Source organism: Lampris incognitus, chromosome 17 (genome assembly GCF_029633865.1).
Source record: "Lampris incognitus isolate fLamInc1 chromosome 17, fLamInc1.hap2, whole genome shotgun sequence".
Lineage (NCBI taxonomy): Eukaryota > Metazoa > Chordata > Actinopteri > Lampriformes > Lampridae > Lampris > Lampris incognitus.
In genome coordinates, this window is record NC_079227.1 from 24,046,991 (window position 1) to 24,064,404 (window position 17,414).

Consider the following 17,414-nt stretch of genomic DNA (forward strand, 5'->3'; position numbering starts at 1 on the left):
GATTACTCCTCTGCATGCATAAAGCGGCATTTCATAGCATGAATACATTTTCAAGTGCAGCAATATTGCCCTAGCAGACATTATCTGGTGCGACACAGTCCCTCTATTGATTGCTGCAGCATTTAAGCACCTTGGAAATAAATGTCAACAGCTGAAGAAAGAGCAGTAAAAGACATGCCTCAACTAAGCATGAACAGGCTACCGCATAGACACCAGGCTGCCGTCCTTTGGAACCAAAGGTCAGTGTGCCCCTCCACAACTGTGCGCCATGTTGATTAACTGACTTGGTTTCTCCTCCGTGGGCTACAATCTCTGTTGACATAGTATCTTAATGTATACTTCTAGAGGAAGTTAGAGAAGAGAGATTTTATTCGTCTTACAGCTAAACACTGAAACACACACGCATGCATGGAGCAGTGGCTAAAGAAATTTTCCTTCGACATGTTTCCAATCCTGCGGTCTTTCCTCCAGGGCCAGTCCTTTCTGTTGGCATCCGGCGACCAAATCCAGATGGACATCCATGTCATGGTCAGGGACAGGACAGGGGAGTGTTTTGCATGTTTTTGTTGGGGTTTACTTGATGTTGGAGGAAACCCACTTGACTATGGGAAGAAACATGCAAACTCCACACAGAAAGGCCCCTAATTGAGCGATAACCCCCCTGAGTACAGGGAGAACATCCAGAGTACACAAAGACAGCCACTGCACACCGACAGGCCTGGGGAAAACATGCAACTCCCCCAGTACTAACCCCACCACAGGCAGGAATCAAACCCATGACCTTCTTGCTGTGAGACAGCAGTGCGTCACCTCACCTCATCTTTAACATACACTTTAGACTTAGAGGAGCCCAAGATGACAGATTTATTTATTCTCACAAACTATGACATAGTATAATACTCTAATTTAGTGTTCCGTTAGTATTCTGTGAGCGCCAAATCATGTATTCATGATTTGAATCCTTACATTATTTAAATTATATAGATTACTTAGGTGTACAACAAAAACCAACAGTACCATGCAATGTCAATGAATCTTTGGGGCTTTCAAAAGCTTAATGTGATATCCCTCAGCAGGTGCAAAGCCTGCATGTTGTCGGGACCTGCCTGATCCATTCAGCATTGCAATCCCTCCATTCATTTTTTTCTGGGCTCATTAACGCAGGAAGGAAAAGGACACTCTGTGGAGCAGTAGGTGCCAATCTGTCGATTTGTGGAGATTAGCCAGAATCAGTTCCTGTTAAAATGCCACCTCTCCACTTCCTACTGTATCCTCTTGTATTAATCTATACAATAGTTCAATGGGAATAAGTAGTGTGTGTGTGTGTGTGTGTGTGTATGTATACACAATCACACACACACACACACACACAGGAGCCTATCCCCCCATGACTGTCGGGATAGGCTACAGCATCCCCACAACCCTGAGAGCAGGATAAAGTGGTTTGGATAATGATTATATATATATATATATATATATATATATATATATATATATATATATATATATATATATATATATATATATATACACACACACACATATATTATTCAAACTGCTTATTTTGCTCTCAGGGTCACGGGGATGTTCGACCTATCCCAGCAGTCATTGGGCGGCAGGTGGGAAGACACCCTGGCCCGCCCGCACACACACACACACACACACACACACACACACACACACACACACACACACACACACACACACACACACACACACACACACACACACACACACACACACACACACACACACATTCATACCTAGGGGCAATTCAGTATGGTCGATTCACCTGACCTACATGTCTTTGGATTGTGGGAGGAAACCGGAGCACCAGGAGGAAACCCACACAGACACAGGGAGAACATGCAAACTCCACACAGAGGACGACCCAGGACGACCCCAAGGTTGGACTACCCCGGGGCTCGAACCCAGAACCTTCTTGCTGTGAGGCGACTGCACTAACCACTGCGTCACCCCATATATTTAAATAAAACAGTGCATATATACAAAAATAATGCACCTGACCTGTACAAACACATCACTTCTTACAACATTCCCTTATAATTCTTTTTGTCTTTTTATTTTTAATTTTATTTGAATTTTCCCCCCTTTTCTCCCCAATTGTACTTGGCCAATTACCCGTGTCTGTGAATGTTCTCATTCTCATATATACCAAGTCCAGTTGCACTTGATTCAATTCCTTTGGATGGCCAATTACCCCATTCTTCCGAGCTGTCCCGGTTGCTGCTCCACCCCCTCTGCCAATCCGGGGAGGGCTGCAGACTACCACGTCTCCTCCGATACATGTGGAGTCACCAGCCTCTTCTTTCACCTGACAGTGAAGAGTTTCGCCAGGGGGACGTAGCACGCAGGAGGATCACGTTATTCCCCCAAGTTCCCCCTCCCCCCAAACAGGTGCCCCAACCGACCAGAGGAGGCGCTAGTGCAGCGACCAGGATACATACCCACATCCAGCTTCCCACCCGCAGACATGGCCAATTGTGTCTACAGGAACACCCGACCAAGCCGGGGGTAACATGGGGATTTGAACCACCAATCCCTGTGTTGGTAGGCAACGGAATAGACCACTACGCTACCCGGACGCCCCATTCCCATATAATTCATATTTCTATATGCAATTACAGTTGCATTAGACATTGAACACCAGCAAAGGAGAGTTCTTAAAACTTGTTATTTGACCACATGGGTGTCTAGAGTTGTTACAACAATATCTACTAACCTCATATGTGGATATAATGAAACCTTGTCAGGTAAATCTTTAATTTGGAAGTTTAATTATCCCAAAAAAAGGCAAAACAAATCGATGTTGGCAATTGTTTTTTTCTCATGTGTTTACATACAGAAAAATATTGCCATTACATATCCATATCATGTACCACACAGACTGCCAGAGACAATACTAGATCTGTTTGCATTTTGCCTACTTCTGCCCTGTCTGCAATATGCATGTAATGAATAATATGTGCAAATAATGGATATATTTTATGGTATACAAGTGTGTATTGTTGAAATAAATATGCACTTGGGCTGCTTTCATAGAAATTAATTTTCTAAAATGAAGTTTTAAAGCATTAGTTCTCATTCCCCTTACATTTGAGGTAGGTAGATATTATTGTGATGCTAAATCACCCCCCCCCCCCCCTTGGTGTCTTCTCTCTGGGATCGATTGGCATTCAAGGAGCAGGTGATACTGTTGCCTCAGCCAAAATTGCAGCTGCCGCTTTCACTTCATGTAATTGTCTAACAAATTTGATGCAAATTTCCCATGCTGTCTTTTCTCAGAGGATATTTTCTAAATGAATTTAAAGCATCCACTCTTTGCAGTTACAACATCCACAACTTCTTACCAGGCCACTTAAATTATTGTTATCATATGCTCTATAGGAATGCGAATTATGATATGTGTGAAATGAGTTTTGACAGTCGGTGCATACTTGATTGATGGAATGACCATTCAAGTTTTGAATATAGAAATCGAGAAGGACAGGGAGGGACAGCGACATTCCAGCACAGCACTAAATGGCACGTTGTGGGGTCGAAGAAAGTTGGCGCTTTTGGGGGTTTTTTTGGTCATGCAATCGAGCTATGATTATTGAGTACAGGTGGCTTACTTGCGATTTTTAATTGACACAATAATTATTTTATTACGGTGCATTAGGCCATGCTGTTTTGTCCCTTCTTGTGCCTTGGAACTCAAAGCGTGTTTGCTGAGCCGATGATTTTAATTAGATTTCTCAACTGCCTTGGAAAATGAGCTGTCAATTAGAGTGCTGTGATTAGGAGCACCAGTTTGATTCCTGTCAGGCACCTGCTGCTTCCACACTCTTACACTTACTGGAATGTTCCACTGTGGATCAATCAGAGGGATGAGGCTTGCTCTTGGCTTGGAAGAAAGAAAAAAAAAGGGGGGGGGTCATGTAATGGGATATAATGACTGTGAAAGTAGGTTATTTACCCATTTAAATATTGAACTAGGGCGTCCGGGTAGCGTAGCGGTCTATTCTGTTGCCTACCAACACAGGGGATCCTGGTTCGAATCCCCGTGTTACCCCCGGCTTGGTCGGGCATCCCTACAGACACAATTGGCTGTGTCTGTGGGTGAGAAGCCAGATGTGGGTGTGTGTCCTGGTCGCTGCACTAGCGCCTCCTCTGGTCTGTCGGGGCACCTGTTCAGGGGGGAGGGGGAACTGAGGGGGAATAGTGTGATCCTCCCACGCACTACGTCCCCCTAGTGAAACCCCTCAGTGTCAGGTGAAAAGAAGCGGCTGGCAACTCCACATGTATTGGAGGGAGCATGTGGTAGTCTGCAGCCCTCCCCGGATTGGCAGAGGGGGTGGAGCAGTGACCAGGACAGCTCAGAAGAGTCGGATAATTGGCCAAGTACAATTGGGGAGAAAAAAGGGGGGGAATATTGAACTAAAGAGATAATATCAAAATATAAATCCATCCATCCATTTCCATTATCCAAACCGTTATCATGCTCTCAGGGTTGCAGGAATGCTGGAGCCGATCCCAGCAGTCATTGGGCGGCAGGCGGGGAGACACCCTGGACAGGCCGCCAGGTCATCACAGAGCCAAAACACAATTGGATAATACAGACAAGGAATTTTTGGAACAACTATATAAAAATGGTGCTAATTACAAAGCAACATTGGAATGAATATGCAAAAAGGTTTGGATGTCCTGGCTATCTAACGATCTAAGGATCGTCAAACATCCATCCATCCATTATCCAAACCACTTATCCTGCTCTCAGGGTCGCAGGGATGCTGGAGCCTATCCCAGCAGTCCAAAAATAATGCCAGATTGGTTCCCTAATATGGTTTCTATCAGTCATCCTGATCAACATGGATTCAGGCCAAGTCATACTCATATTCAGTAGATGTTCTTAATTTCACTTATTATAACAACACCAAACAAAACAATGTTTTTGTTTTAAGTGAGCCTCTTATCACTCACTTAAGAGAGGTGGAGAGCCTGGAGAGGTGGAGGTATGCACTGGAGAGAAGAGGAATGAAAGTCAGTGGGAGCAAGATAGAATACATATGCGTGAATGAGAGGGAGGACAGTGGAATGGTGAGGATGCAAGGAATAGAGGTGACGAAGGCGGATGAGTTTAGATACCTGGGGTTGACTATCCAAAGTCACGGGGAGTGCAGAAGAGAGGTGAAGAAGAGAGTGCAAGCAGGGTGGAGAAGTGTCAGGAGTGATTTGTGACAGAAGGGTATCAGCAAGAGTTAAGGGAAGGTTTACAGATGGTTGTGAGACCAGCTATGTTATATGGTTTGGAAACGTTGGCATTGATGAAAAGACAGGAGGAGGATCTGGAGGTGGCAGAGTTGAAGATGCTAAGATTTTCATTAGGAGTGACGAAGGAGGACAGGGGAGGGACAGCTCAGAAGAGTCGGATAATTGGCCAAGTACAATTGGGGAGAAAAAAGGGGGGGAATATTGAACTAAAGAGATAATATCAAAATATAAATCCATCCATCCATTTCCATTATCCAAACCGTTATCATGCTCTCAGGGTTGCAGGAATGCTGGAGCCGATCCCAGCAGTCATTGGGCGGCAGGCGGGGAGACACCCTGGACAGGCCGCCAGGTCATCACAGAGCCAAAACACAATTGGATAATACAGACAAGGAATTTTTGGAACAACTATATAAAAATGGTGCTAATTACAAAGCAACATTGGAATGAATATGCAAAAAGGTTTGGATGTCCTGGCTATCTAACGATCTAAGGATCGTCAAACATCCATCCATCCATTATCCAAACCACTTATCCTGCTCTCAGGGTCGCAGGGATGCTGGAGCCTATCCCAGCAGTCCAAAAATAATGCCAGATTGGTTCCCTAATATGGTTTCTATCAGTCATCCTGATCAACATGGATTCAGGCCAAGTCATACTCATATTCAGTAGATGTTCTTAATTTCACTTATTATAACAACACCAAACAAAACAATGTTTTTGTTTTAAGTGAGCCTCTTATCACTCACTTAAGAGAGGTGGAGAGCCTGGAGAGGTGGAGGTATGCACTGGAGAGAAGAGGAATGAAAGTCAGTGGGAGCAAGATAGAATACATATGCGTGAATGAGAGGGAGGACAGTGGAATGGTGAGGATGCAAGGAATAGAGGTGACGAAGGCGGATGAGTTTAGATACCTGGGGTTGACTATCCAAAGTAACGGGGAGTGCAGAAGAGAGGTGAAGAAGAGAGTGCAAGCAGGGTGGAGAAGTGTCAGGAGTGATTTGTGACAGAAGGGTATCAGCAAGAGTTAAGGGAAGGTTTACAGATGGTTGTGAGACCAGCTATGTTATATGGTTTGGAAACGTTGGCATTGATGAAAAGACAGGAGGAGGATCTGGAGGTGGCAGAGTTGAAGATGCTAAGATTTTCATTAGGAGTGACGAAGGAGGACAGGGGAGGGACAGCTCAGGTTGGATGGTTTGGAGACAAAGCAAGAGGCAAGGTTGAGATGGTTTGGACATGTGTGGGGGAGAGATGCTGGGTATATTGGGAGAAGGATGCTGAATATGGAGCTGCCAGGGAAGAGGAAATGAGGAAGGCCGAAGAAGAGATTTATGATTGTGGTGAGGGAGGACAACAGGTAGGCTGGTGTGACAGAGGAAGATGCAGAGGAAAGGAAGAGATGGAAATCTGCTGTGGCGACCCCTAACAGGAGCAGCTGAAAGTAGTAGTAGTAGTTATCATGTAACAGAAAAGGACGAAAAAAACAAAGACAAATATCGGATGAAAATATGTGTTACTTTGCATGTGTGTCAGGATCTGTCTGAGCCTGATGACACTAACCACGATGACAGTAACCACTTCTCTTTGCCAAAAAGCAGCTTCATCCTCTCTGTAATCAGTCGAGGAACGTTGCAGCAGGTCGACAAGTGAGGGCTCTTAAATCTAGAGAGGCCATTTTGGATCGATCAAGCGAGCTTAGCTGTCTACTGCACCCTAGCCATCACTGAGTGTTCATTAAGAACACCAAACGGTCTCTCACTGCATCAATAATACAACACAGACAGAAGGCATCCATCCATCTGGCAGCCAAAGCTACAGTAACTGTGGATGATCTCTCCGGCTGTTGTCAGTATGCATGAATAAATAAGGTTTGAACGTAGCATAAAAAAAATTTGGGGAAAACATCTACAACTTATATTTGCCTAAATGGGCAAAATGAAAGGAGAAATAAAATTTCAGATTATTTCATATGTACATATACTTTGCATTTCTGTTTTGCCCAAACTTCTGGAGTCATAATTGTGAAATCACTACTGTACCATTTTTAGTTTTGTTTGGATTTTTTTCTCCGCTCTTGTATTTGGCCAATTACCCTACTCTTCCGAGCTGTCCAGGTCGCTGCTCTACCCCCTCTGCCGATCTGGGGAGGGCTGCAGACTACCACGTCTCCTCCGATACATGTGGAGTCGTGAGCCGCTTTTCACCTGACAGTGAGGAGTTTCACCAGGGGGACGTAGCACGTGGGAGGATCACGCTATTCCCCCCAGTTCCCCCTCCCCCCTGGAACAGCCGCCCTGACGGACCAGAGGAGGCGCTAGTGCAGCAACCAGGACACACACCCACATCCGGCTTCCCACCTGCAGACACAGCCAATTGAGTCTGTAGGACGCCCAACCAAGCCGGGATTAACACAGGGATTCGAACCGGAGATCTCCGTGTTGGCAGGCAACGGAGTAGACCGCCACGCCACCTGGACGCCCCCACCATTTTTAGTTTTTGTTCAACAGGGACATATTGAGTAAGACTCTTCACCATGAGTTATTTACACATTCGTGCATACCCCAGCCATGTATGCCATGGTCTGTAGGGGCCAGACTCAAGCCCAACTCAAGCGTCATTAGACATGCAACAGCTCTTTGTCCAGACACCCCCATCCTCCATCTCATTTCTAGCCACTTCATTGCCCAACTCCATAAACAGTAAGTGTAGTGTCAAGCAGCAGACTTTATTTCATGTCCAGACTCACGTCACCACCTCCTAACAAGTACAAAGGATAGATGGCATTCAGGAAGTTGACCCATAATGTGACAGGTTGAGTTGATCACCCTCATTTTCCATTTGTGAAGCAACTACTGAGTGTATGCATTCTAGACACTATGTAGTCTCCCCTACCCCGCTGCCTCAAGCAAAAGAAATAATGGTATGCTCTGGCTGATAGAGAATGACTTACATATTTAAATACATAAATACACTGGGTAAAGTTTATCTATCATTCAAGACGCTGTGTAGGCCATTCTCCTGCTGCAGAGGACTGTTGATCATTATACATGCACGTGCTTGTTCAATTTTTGGTTGAATGTTTGAGTGGTAAACACAAACAAACACACACTCACACATTTTACTTATATATATATAATATTCTGCTTAATATCCCACTCCTCATTTTTTGGGCACTTTTATAAACACCATTGACGGTTTCTGGAAGAAAAAAAAACCCACAAAAAATCCATCCATCCATCCATCCTTCCATCCATTATCCGAACTGCTTATCCTGCTTTCAGGGTTGCTGGAGCCTATCCCAGCAGACATTGAGCGGCAGGCGAGGAGACACCCTGGACAGGCCACCAGGCCATCACATAGTGCCCACACACACACACACACACACACACACACACACACACACACACACACACACACACACACACACACACACACACACACACACACACACACACACACACACACACACACACACACATTCACACCTAGGGGCGATTTTAGTATGGCCGATTCACCTGACCTACATGTCTTTGGACTGTGGGAGGAAACCGGAGCCTCCGGAGGAAACCCACACAGACACAGGGAGAACATGCAAACTTCACATGACCCGGGACGACACCCCAAAGTTGTACTACCCCAGGGCTCGAACCCAGAGCCTTCTAGCTGTGAGGCGACCGTGCTAACCACTGTACCACCATGCCACTATATATATATATATATATATATCTGCCTCAAGAAATAATGGGATACTCTGGCTGATAGAGAATGGCTTACATATTTAAATACATAAATACACTGGGTAAAGTCTTATCTATAATTACCACACAATTAAGCTCTTATCTGATATAACAATTGTTCTTCGGTCAGTGCAGCTACAGTATTTACTGTAGCTGCACTGACTGAAGTACAATCATTTCCTTTGTTTAAACAACTCAAATCTCATGGTATTATATGTCTTAGCAAGTGAACGTTCACTTTAGATCTTGAATGGTGCCTGATTAAGCATTGTGCTGCTTAGCTAAGAAGATAGGCAGTATGTGACAGACTGTCACACAACTCATAAAGATAGTGTCCGGGGACATTACAAAATCACTGTGGGTTCCCTTCAGATAACACCCCATTTCCTTAAAGCGATGTGGGAGGGATTTGTACAATTCGGTTTCAACACTATCAGTGCAGCTTATCTGCAATATTCATTTTCAAAAATGACTTTCACCGGCTCAGTAATTTCGGGCTCGGACTATTTTTTTCTGCCTATTTTCACCAGGCAAGCACATTGCAGGCTTAATATGGAACGGATCAAACATTCCCAAAACATCTGAGGCAGACACCTCCCAGATCTTTGAGTTATCACAGATGGAAAGCATAGAGCAAAGTGGGTTAATTGCAAAGGGAGCACGCATGACAGTGCAGATAGCATGACTGGCAAAAAGAACAAATGTAGCTTCGGTAGCATAGCCGTTTCAGTGAAGGGACAGCTGGCTCTTCTGGCATCCACAGATTAAGCTGTGCTATGTGCCTCACAGCGCTGACATTTCTCCTCCCAGAAGCATTCTGGTACCTGCATCAAATGTGGAAAGCTAAACTTTTTCCACAATCTCACACCGGCACTGAAGAAGGATTTTGAACAGCGAATGCATCAGGATATAGGGGCAGTTTTCGAACAATTCCATTGGGGGTGAGAGCTGCTCCTCCCTGCAGTCAGTAGGATGTAGTTTTACAGCGGCCCCTGTCTGTCGTGGACTGATAAGACAAGAGTGCTGTTAACAGTCCTTGTGCTGTCCTTGGGAGATAGAGAGGGCAGCGTGAATTTAGAGAGAGAGCAACAGAGAGTGCGTGTGTGTGTGTGTGTGTATGTGTGCGTGTGCGTACATGCATTCGCACTTGTGTGTGTGTGTCTGTGTACATCTGTCCTACAGTCGAGTAGATACAGATATGCCAGTGAATGAGGCTGATTGTAATGGCAGTTTTCTTGCTTGGAGTGTTTTTTTCCTACAAAGTGACGGCAGTAGATACCAAAGCACTGGAGGGCACTCCAGCCATGTACAGCCAGCCTGGTTTTCTTCGCACTCCATACTTAAACACAAACAAACACATTTTGCACAAACACTCTCACTTAAGGGGGGAGAGGCGGTACGTCTATTGGCAGGCATCAAGTTCACTTGAAGCCTTGCAGTGAAAGACTTAGGAAAAAAAGGCACAAGTAGATTTAATCCTACCACATGGGGTATTTACGAGAAACAATAGTTCCCTGAAAATTATAATTTGACTTGACTGAAAACATCCAAAGCAAGAGGTTTACTTCTGAGAGCAGAAACAGTGAAACATTTCTGATGTGCAAATAGCACTACTATGTAGCAGAGAAAAGAGTCATAGCCACGCTGGACTACATCCCAAGGAAACCAAAAAGATATTACAAAGCACTCAAGCACTGGGTATAAGGAGGGTCTACAACAATTGAAAGTCCTCTCACCTATTATACACAAGTATCTAAAGATAGTACACAGATATACTTATCTTTTTAATAGCACTCATCCAACAGTGATGAATGTGTTCATTAAAAAGTACAAATAAACCCAAATAACTCTTATTGGTCTTGATGAAGAGCAGTATCGCTCAACAGTTTCATGGTTGACTGCTCAACATATTTCTGTAAAAACACGATGTTCAATGTATGGGCCATTTGGAGAGATTCATTGTTTCATTTTGGCACACTGAAAAGTGTTGTAAAATGCCTCCAAAAGCTTCACAAATGAAGCATCAAATATTGATCCTTCCCACCCACTTCCATATAATGTAATCAAATGGGGCAGAAGGAGAGGAGAGGTTGACAAGACCTGCAGGAAATTTCAAGCTCAAAAAGGCAGGGCACATCGTTGTTAATATATCTGCAGACATCAAGTGGGTGGCTGGACAAAAGCCCTTAGATGGCAAATTCTCACACGTTAATTAAGACCCAAGCCCGAGGAGACAGTTGAGGGTGGAGGTCGTTATATTTCCTGACAATAATTCCAAAGTTATTACACTCATGCAGAACAACACCTTTACAATCTGAGTGGCCTGAGCTTTCTAAAGTATTGCTCTTGGACGAGGTTCTTTAGCAACTTCAAAGGCTCCCATCCTCTAACTGAAGCTTTTTCTTAGGCTTGAGTGACAGTAGTACATGAACAAAAAGCTTTGTGTGTGTGTGTGTGTGTGTTTTTCAGGGCAAGCGCTTTAGAATAACATGGCTGTTGCTGTTGAGCGGTTAATTCCACTTGACTGCAGAAAAAAATGCAATGCAAGTGTCTGCCTATGAACTGACGCACAGAGATGGTTTTGTTTGACTCGACTATAATCTGCAAAAGCTCGCTGTGCTGCCGAGTACACTACTTGTCGAGTAAGTTGAGAGAGCAGGGTGAGGACCGCTTTATGAATCAGAATAACCTATGTCGTTATATCTTTTATAGCTTCAGAAACTGCCTGCAAAATAATGAGACACAGCAATCAACCAATCAATGCTTAGCAACTTTCTATAAATGTCCTGCAACAGTTAGCTCCGACTATCGTTGGGCAGCAAAACCAGTTCTGACTTAGAGGCAGTAAACTGGGTGTTTGTTAAAAAACGTGAGTTTCTAAGATACTTGTAGAATTCTAGAAGTGTAGTTTCAGTTGTGTTGTGCAAAATAAGTGCACGAAGCAACCACTGAGTTAGGCCCAATGGCAACGATGATGGCATGACACTGACACGCAATCTCACAATATGCAGAGCTTGTCGGTCTATAGCTCAACACTTAAATTTCTCCACCCCGCTTGTATAACTGGTTTGATTTTAATTGATGTTACGTTATTCTCAGCACTTAGAAGACCTAGTTTATATATGAAATGACGTGTACAAAAATACAGGGCAAATCGTGTCCCTTATTAATTCAAGACGGGACGCAGCATTTTCCAATACAGGATGATCCTGTAAGGGACAGGATTTTATCAACAACCATTTATCCAATTGTCTTCACACTTGGCGAGCGTATTGCTGAAGACCCAAGGAAGCACAGTGTCGAGTGTGAAATTAATTGGATGAGAGGTTCTCGAGAAAGCTGCAAGCTGTAAAGTTTTCAGTGAAGTTAGTGATAAAAAATTCTGCTTCTTCACCTCCCGTGGAGTCAACAAGCGGAAACAAGAAAAGGGCTACTCTGCCATTGCAACCAACATTGTGGTCGGAGGAGGGATTACGCCAGTATTCCTTCTGCTTCTTCACTTCCCCATGAAGTCAACGAGAAGAAACATGAACAGCGCCACTCTACCACTGCAACTTCCATTGTGGTCGGAGGGGGGAGTACACCCGTATTTCTTCAAGCGTTGAATGTGAAGTTTAATCCAGCCACTGAGGATGCACAAGTCAGTGCATTCTTAGTACCGGTCCCAGGCCTGGCTAAATGGGGAGGGTTGCATCAGGAAGGGCATCTGGTGTAAAACCTTTGCCAAATCAAATATTTGGATCATAAATCAGATTTCCGCACGGGATCAGTCAAGGCCTGGGTTACCAACAACCGCCACCGGTACTGTTAGCCAGCAGGGTGCCAGTGAAAACTGTGCTACTGTTGGAGAGGAGGAAGGCATGTCCAGAAGCAGCGGGAGAGGAGGAAGGATAGGAATGTAGAGGTAAGAATCAGAACGTTGAATGTTGGCACTATGACTGGTAAAGGGAGAGAGCTGGCTGATATGATGGAGAGAAGGAAGGTAGATATACTGTGTTTGCAAGAGACCAGTTGGAAGGGGAGTAAGGCCAAGAGCATCAGAGGTAGGTTCAAACTCTTCTACCATGGTGCGGATTGGAGGAGAAATGGAGGAGGGGTAATCCTGAAGGAAGAGTATGTCAAGAGTGTATTGGAGGTGAAGAGTGTGTCAGACAGTGATGAATATGAAGCTGGAAATCAAAGGGGTGATGATGAATGTTATCAGCGCATATACCCCACAAGTTGGGTGTGAGATAGAAGAGAAAGAGGAATTCTAGAGTGAGTTGGATTAAGTGGTGGAGAGTGTACCCAAGAAGGAGAGAGTGGTGACTGGCGCCGACTTCAATGGGCATGCTGGTAAAAGGAACAGGTGATGAGGAGGGGATGGGCAAGTATGGTGTTAAGGAGAGAAATGTGGAAGGACAGACGGCGGTGGATTTTGTGAAAAGGATGGAAATGGCTGTGCTGAATACATATTTCAAGAAGAGGGAAGAACACAGGGTGACGTATAAGAGTGGAGGAAAGTGCGCACAGGTGGACTATATCTTTTGCAGGAGGCACGATCTGAAAGAGATTGGAGACTGCAAGGTGGTGACAGGAGAATGTAGCTAGGCAGCATTGGATGGTGGTCTGTGGGATTACTGGAGATCAAGAAGAGGAAGGGACTGAAGGCAGAGCCAAGGATCAGATGGTGGAAGTTGAAGAAGGAAGACTGTTGTGTGGAGTTCAGAGAGGAGTTGAGACAGGCACTGGGTGGTAGTGAAGAGCTGCAAAATGGCTGGGCTACCACTGGAGAAACAGTAAGGGAGACAGCTAAGAAGGTATTTGGTGTGCCATCTGGACAGAGGAAGGAGGACAAGGAGACTAGGTGGTGGAATGAGGAAGTCCAGCAATGTATGCAGAGGAAGAGGCAGGCAAAGAAGAAGTGGGATAGTTAGAGAGATGAAGAAAGTAGACAGGAGTACAAGAAGATGCGGCGTGAAGCAACGAGAGGTGGCGAAGGCAAAGGAAAAGGCGCGTTGTGCGTTGTATGAGAAGGTGGGCACTTAGGAAAGAGAAAAGGACTTGTACCAATTGGCTAGACAGAGGGACCGAGCTGGGAAGGATGTGCAGCAGGTTAGGGCGATGAAGGATAGAAATGGAAATGTGCTGGGTGGAGAAGAGTGTCAGGAGAGATTTGGGACAGAAGGGTACCAGCTAGCGTGAAATGGAAGGTTTACAAGATGGTAGTGAGACCAGCTATTTTTTTTTCTTCTCCCCAGTTGTACTTGGCCAATTACCCTATTTTCCGAGCCGTCCCAGCTGCTGCTCCACCCCCTCTATCAAACCAGGGAGGGCTGCAGACTACCACATGCTTCCTCTGATACATGTGGAGTCATCAGCCACTTCTTTTCACCTGACAGTGAAGAGTTTCACCAGGGGGACATAGCGCATGAGAGGATCACGCTATTCCCCCCAGTTCCCCCACCCCCCTGAACAGGCGCCCCGAAAGACCAGAGGAGGAGGTAGTGCAGTGACCAGGACACATACCCACATCTGGCTTCCCACCCACAGACACGGCCAATTGTGTCTGTAGGGATGCCCGGAGACCAGCTATGTTGTATGGTTTGGAGACGGTGGCACTGACAAAAAGACAGGAGGCGGAGCTGGAAGTGGCAGAGTTGAAGATGACATTTTTGATTGGAGTGATGAAGCAAGACAGGATTAGAAACAAGTATATTTAGAGGGACAGCTCAGGTTGGACAGTTTGGAGACAAAGCAAGAGAGGCAAGATTGAGATGGTTTGGACATGTGCGGAGGAGAGATGCTGGGTATATTTGGAGAAGGATGCTGAATATGGAGCTGCCAGGCAATAGGAAACAAAGAAGGCTAAAGAGTAGGTTTATGGATGTGGTGAGGGAAAACATGCAGGTGGCTGGCGTGACAGAGGAAGATGCAGAGGACAGGAAGAGATGGAAATGGATGATCCGCTGTGGCGACCACAAACGGGAGCAGCCGAAAGTAGTAGTAATAGTAGTAGTAGATTCTTTTTCCCAAATCCAACATTCAGAAGTACCCTCTACGAATTAGCCTGAATTTCTAAGAGGACCACATTTTCAGATTCATGAAGAAATGAACAAAAGGCACATTTACATCTGCTCAAAGGCAAGTAAACCACAATTAGCTTAGTGTATATTTACAGTTGTTGATGTGACATTGTGACACTAAAGTTTAAAAAAAAAACAATGTTATCAGTGGTATAATGTTAAATTGGCCAGATAGCAACAGTAACCAAGGAAGATGGGACAGGCAAGCTGTGTTTGGTTGTACCCTAAAATACACCCCAACACCACCACCCCTTCCCAGAACTACTCAACACCTCCAATGTACTGACAGGCAGGTGAGTCATCGGTTTGTGGTTGGCATCAGAAGACAGACTCACCGCTGCTGCGACTCTTGCGGTTGGCCTTGCCCCCCGTCAGCAGCATCTTCAAACTGTTCCTAAACATGGCTGCAGAAGACACCCAGGACTAGACTACGAAGAAATCTGTGGAGAGAGAGAAAAAAAAATAGATGACGGCAGTTAATATTTATGTGGAAATTCATCTGTGATCGTCTGTGATGGAGAAAATAAACTATGTAGCCACTATGATCAACAAAACAAGACAGGAATTCATTTGCTAAAAGCAAATTATAAAGAATAAATCTGTACCTTCGTTTGAAATTAATAATTTGCAGGTAGAAGAAAAATTATTCTAGGTTAAAGGAAAAGAAAAGGACACCCCCCCCATCCCTGTAGTCAAATCAATGTGAATTATGTCTTAAAACAACCCTGTTCTTTTGTGGTGAGGGCAGCAAATAAACTGTCACTGTCAATGCCTTTACCACGTCCTGCAAATCAACAATAATCTCCAGCACTCCACCGATGATTATTTGTACATTGGATGTTCAAGGTGAGCCGTTAGTCATCATCCACTTATATGGGCGGGGGCGAGATGCTGCTTAAGCTAGGTATGGAAAATTAATTCCTACCCATCAGTGGGCAGCATACAGTATAAAGATTTAAGGCACTAGAACAGCAGACTGCCATCGCCATAATTTTTCCTTTATCTCCTCTAAACCTCACCTCCCCCACATAAATTTATTCTGAATTGTTTAAAATTTAAGAAGAAAGATGAAAGGCTAATTAAATCTATATCTTATCCAAATTCAGACTGCACACATTCTAAATAAGAGCCTAAGTATAGATTTTGTACAAGATGGTTACAAAGGGCGTGATTATTAATCTAATGGCTTCAAAATGTCGATAATACTTCCTACTTTCTGGTAGGAATCCACTGATACCAATACTGGCAACAGATATCAGACCAATACTGGCAACAGATATCAGGCCGATACCAGGCTAAATTGAAGCATAGGTATCAAAGATTTTACCCAAGACTAAAATCCAATACCAAAAGCCATGAGTAACATCCATTATCCAAACCGCTTATCCTGCTCTCAGGGTCGCGGGGATGCTGGGATGCCCCGCCTGCTGTCCAATGACTGCTGGGATAGGCTCCAGCATCCCCACAACCCATGAGTAATATATCAAATAAAAACAAAATAGCCTGGTATTCTGCATTTTTGACACACAGAAGCCTGTATGTCTTTAACAGGGCAAAAAAAAAAAACAGATTCTATCTCAATTTTTTTGCCCACTGACACCAAACTGATGATCTAAGTCTGCACTATTCAGCAAAAGCAATGGATCAGAGGAAAAGAGGAAGGCCAAAGAGTAGGTTTATGGATGTGGTGAGGGAGGACATGTAGGTGGCTGGCGTGAAAAAGGAAGATTCAGAGGACAAGAAGAGATGGAAATGGATGATCAGCTGTTGCAACCCCTAACGGGAGCAGCCAAAAGTAGTAGTAGTAGAAGAAAAAGAAGAGATAGTGGTCCAAATCATTAGCATTACATTCAAAATTCGGGACCATATTTCCTGGAAATGCGTCTGAGAAAGTAGGGTCGTCTTATTTAAATGACTTTTTAAATGTCAATACACATTGACAACAACAGATGGCGCCAAAAAGCTGTAAAACGAGCGTTCCCCAGCAAGTCTGCGCGCCTGTTTTTGGACCGGCCAGCGGGGCCAGCCCTACAAACGCTCCTGGGTGATTAGTTTGACATGACAGGGCCGCAGGATCAGGTGACAAATCTGACGAGAAAAACAAAGACTAGGTTAAACCCTAGTATTTGGCTGAACCGCGACTACCGTTAAAAAGCTGCTGTTTTGACGGCGGCTGTACAGGCCAGCAGTTTCCAAACCCTATAGTTGTATAGCGTGAATTTATTTTTATATGAAATAATTACCCGGCTATAATCACTGCTGACATGATCACTGGAAAGTCAGGGCGTGACACCCATTATAAATGCGCAACTTACCATCAACTCTCTGAAGACGC

The 17,414-nt window shown here is 44.6% G+C and overlaps 1 protein-coding gene across 1 annotated transcript in view; it reads right to left on the reverse strand.

Annotated features, from left to right (window-relative positions):
- tanc2b (tetratricopeptide repeat, ankyrin repeat and coiled-coil containing 2b) overlaps positions 1–17,414 on the reverse strand; it is a 179,095-nt gene that overhangs the window by 118,007 nt on the left and 43,674 nt on the right. Inside the window, exon 3 of the mRNA XM_056297127.1 lies at positions 15,415–15,519. Coding sequence (XP_056153102.1) covers positions 15,415–15,481 — 67 coding nt within the window. The 5' untranslated portion in view covers positions 15,482–15,519. The remainder of the gene's footprint in view (positions 1–15,414; positions 15,520–17,414) is intronic.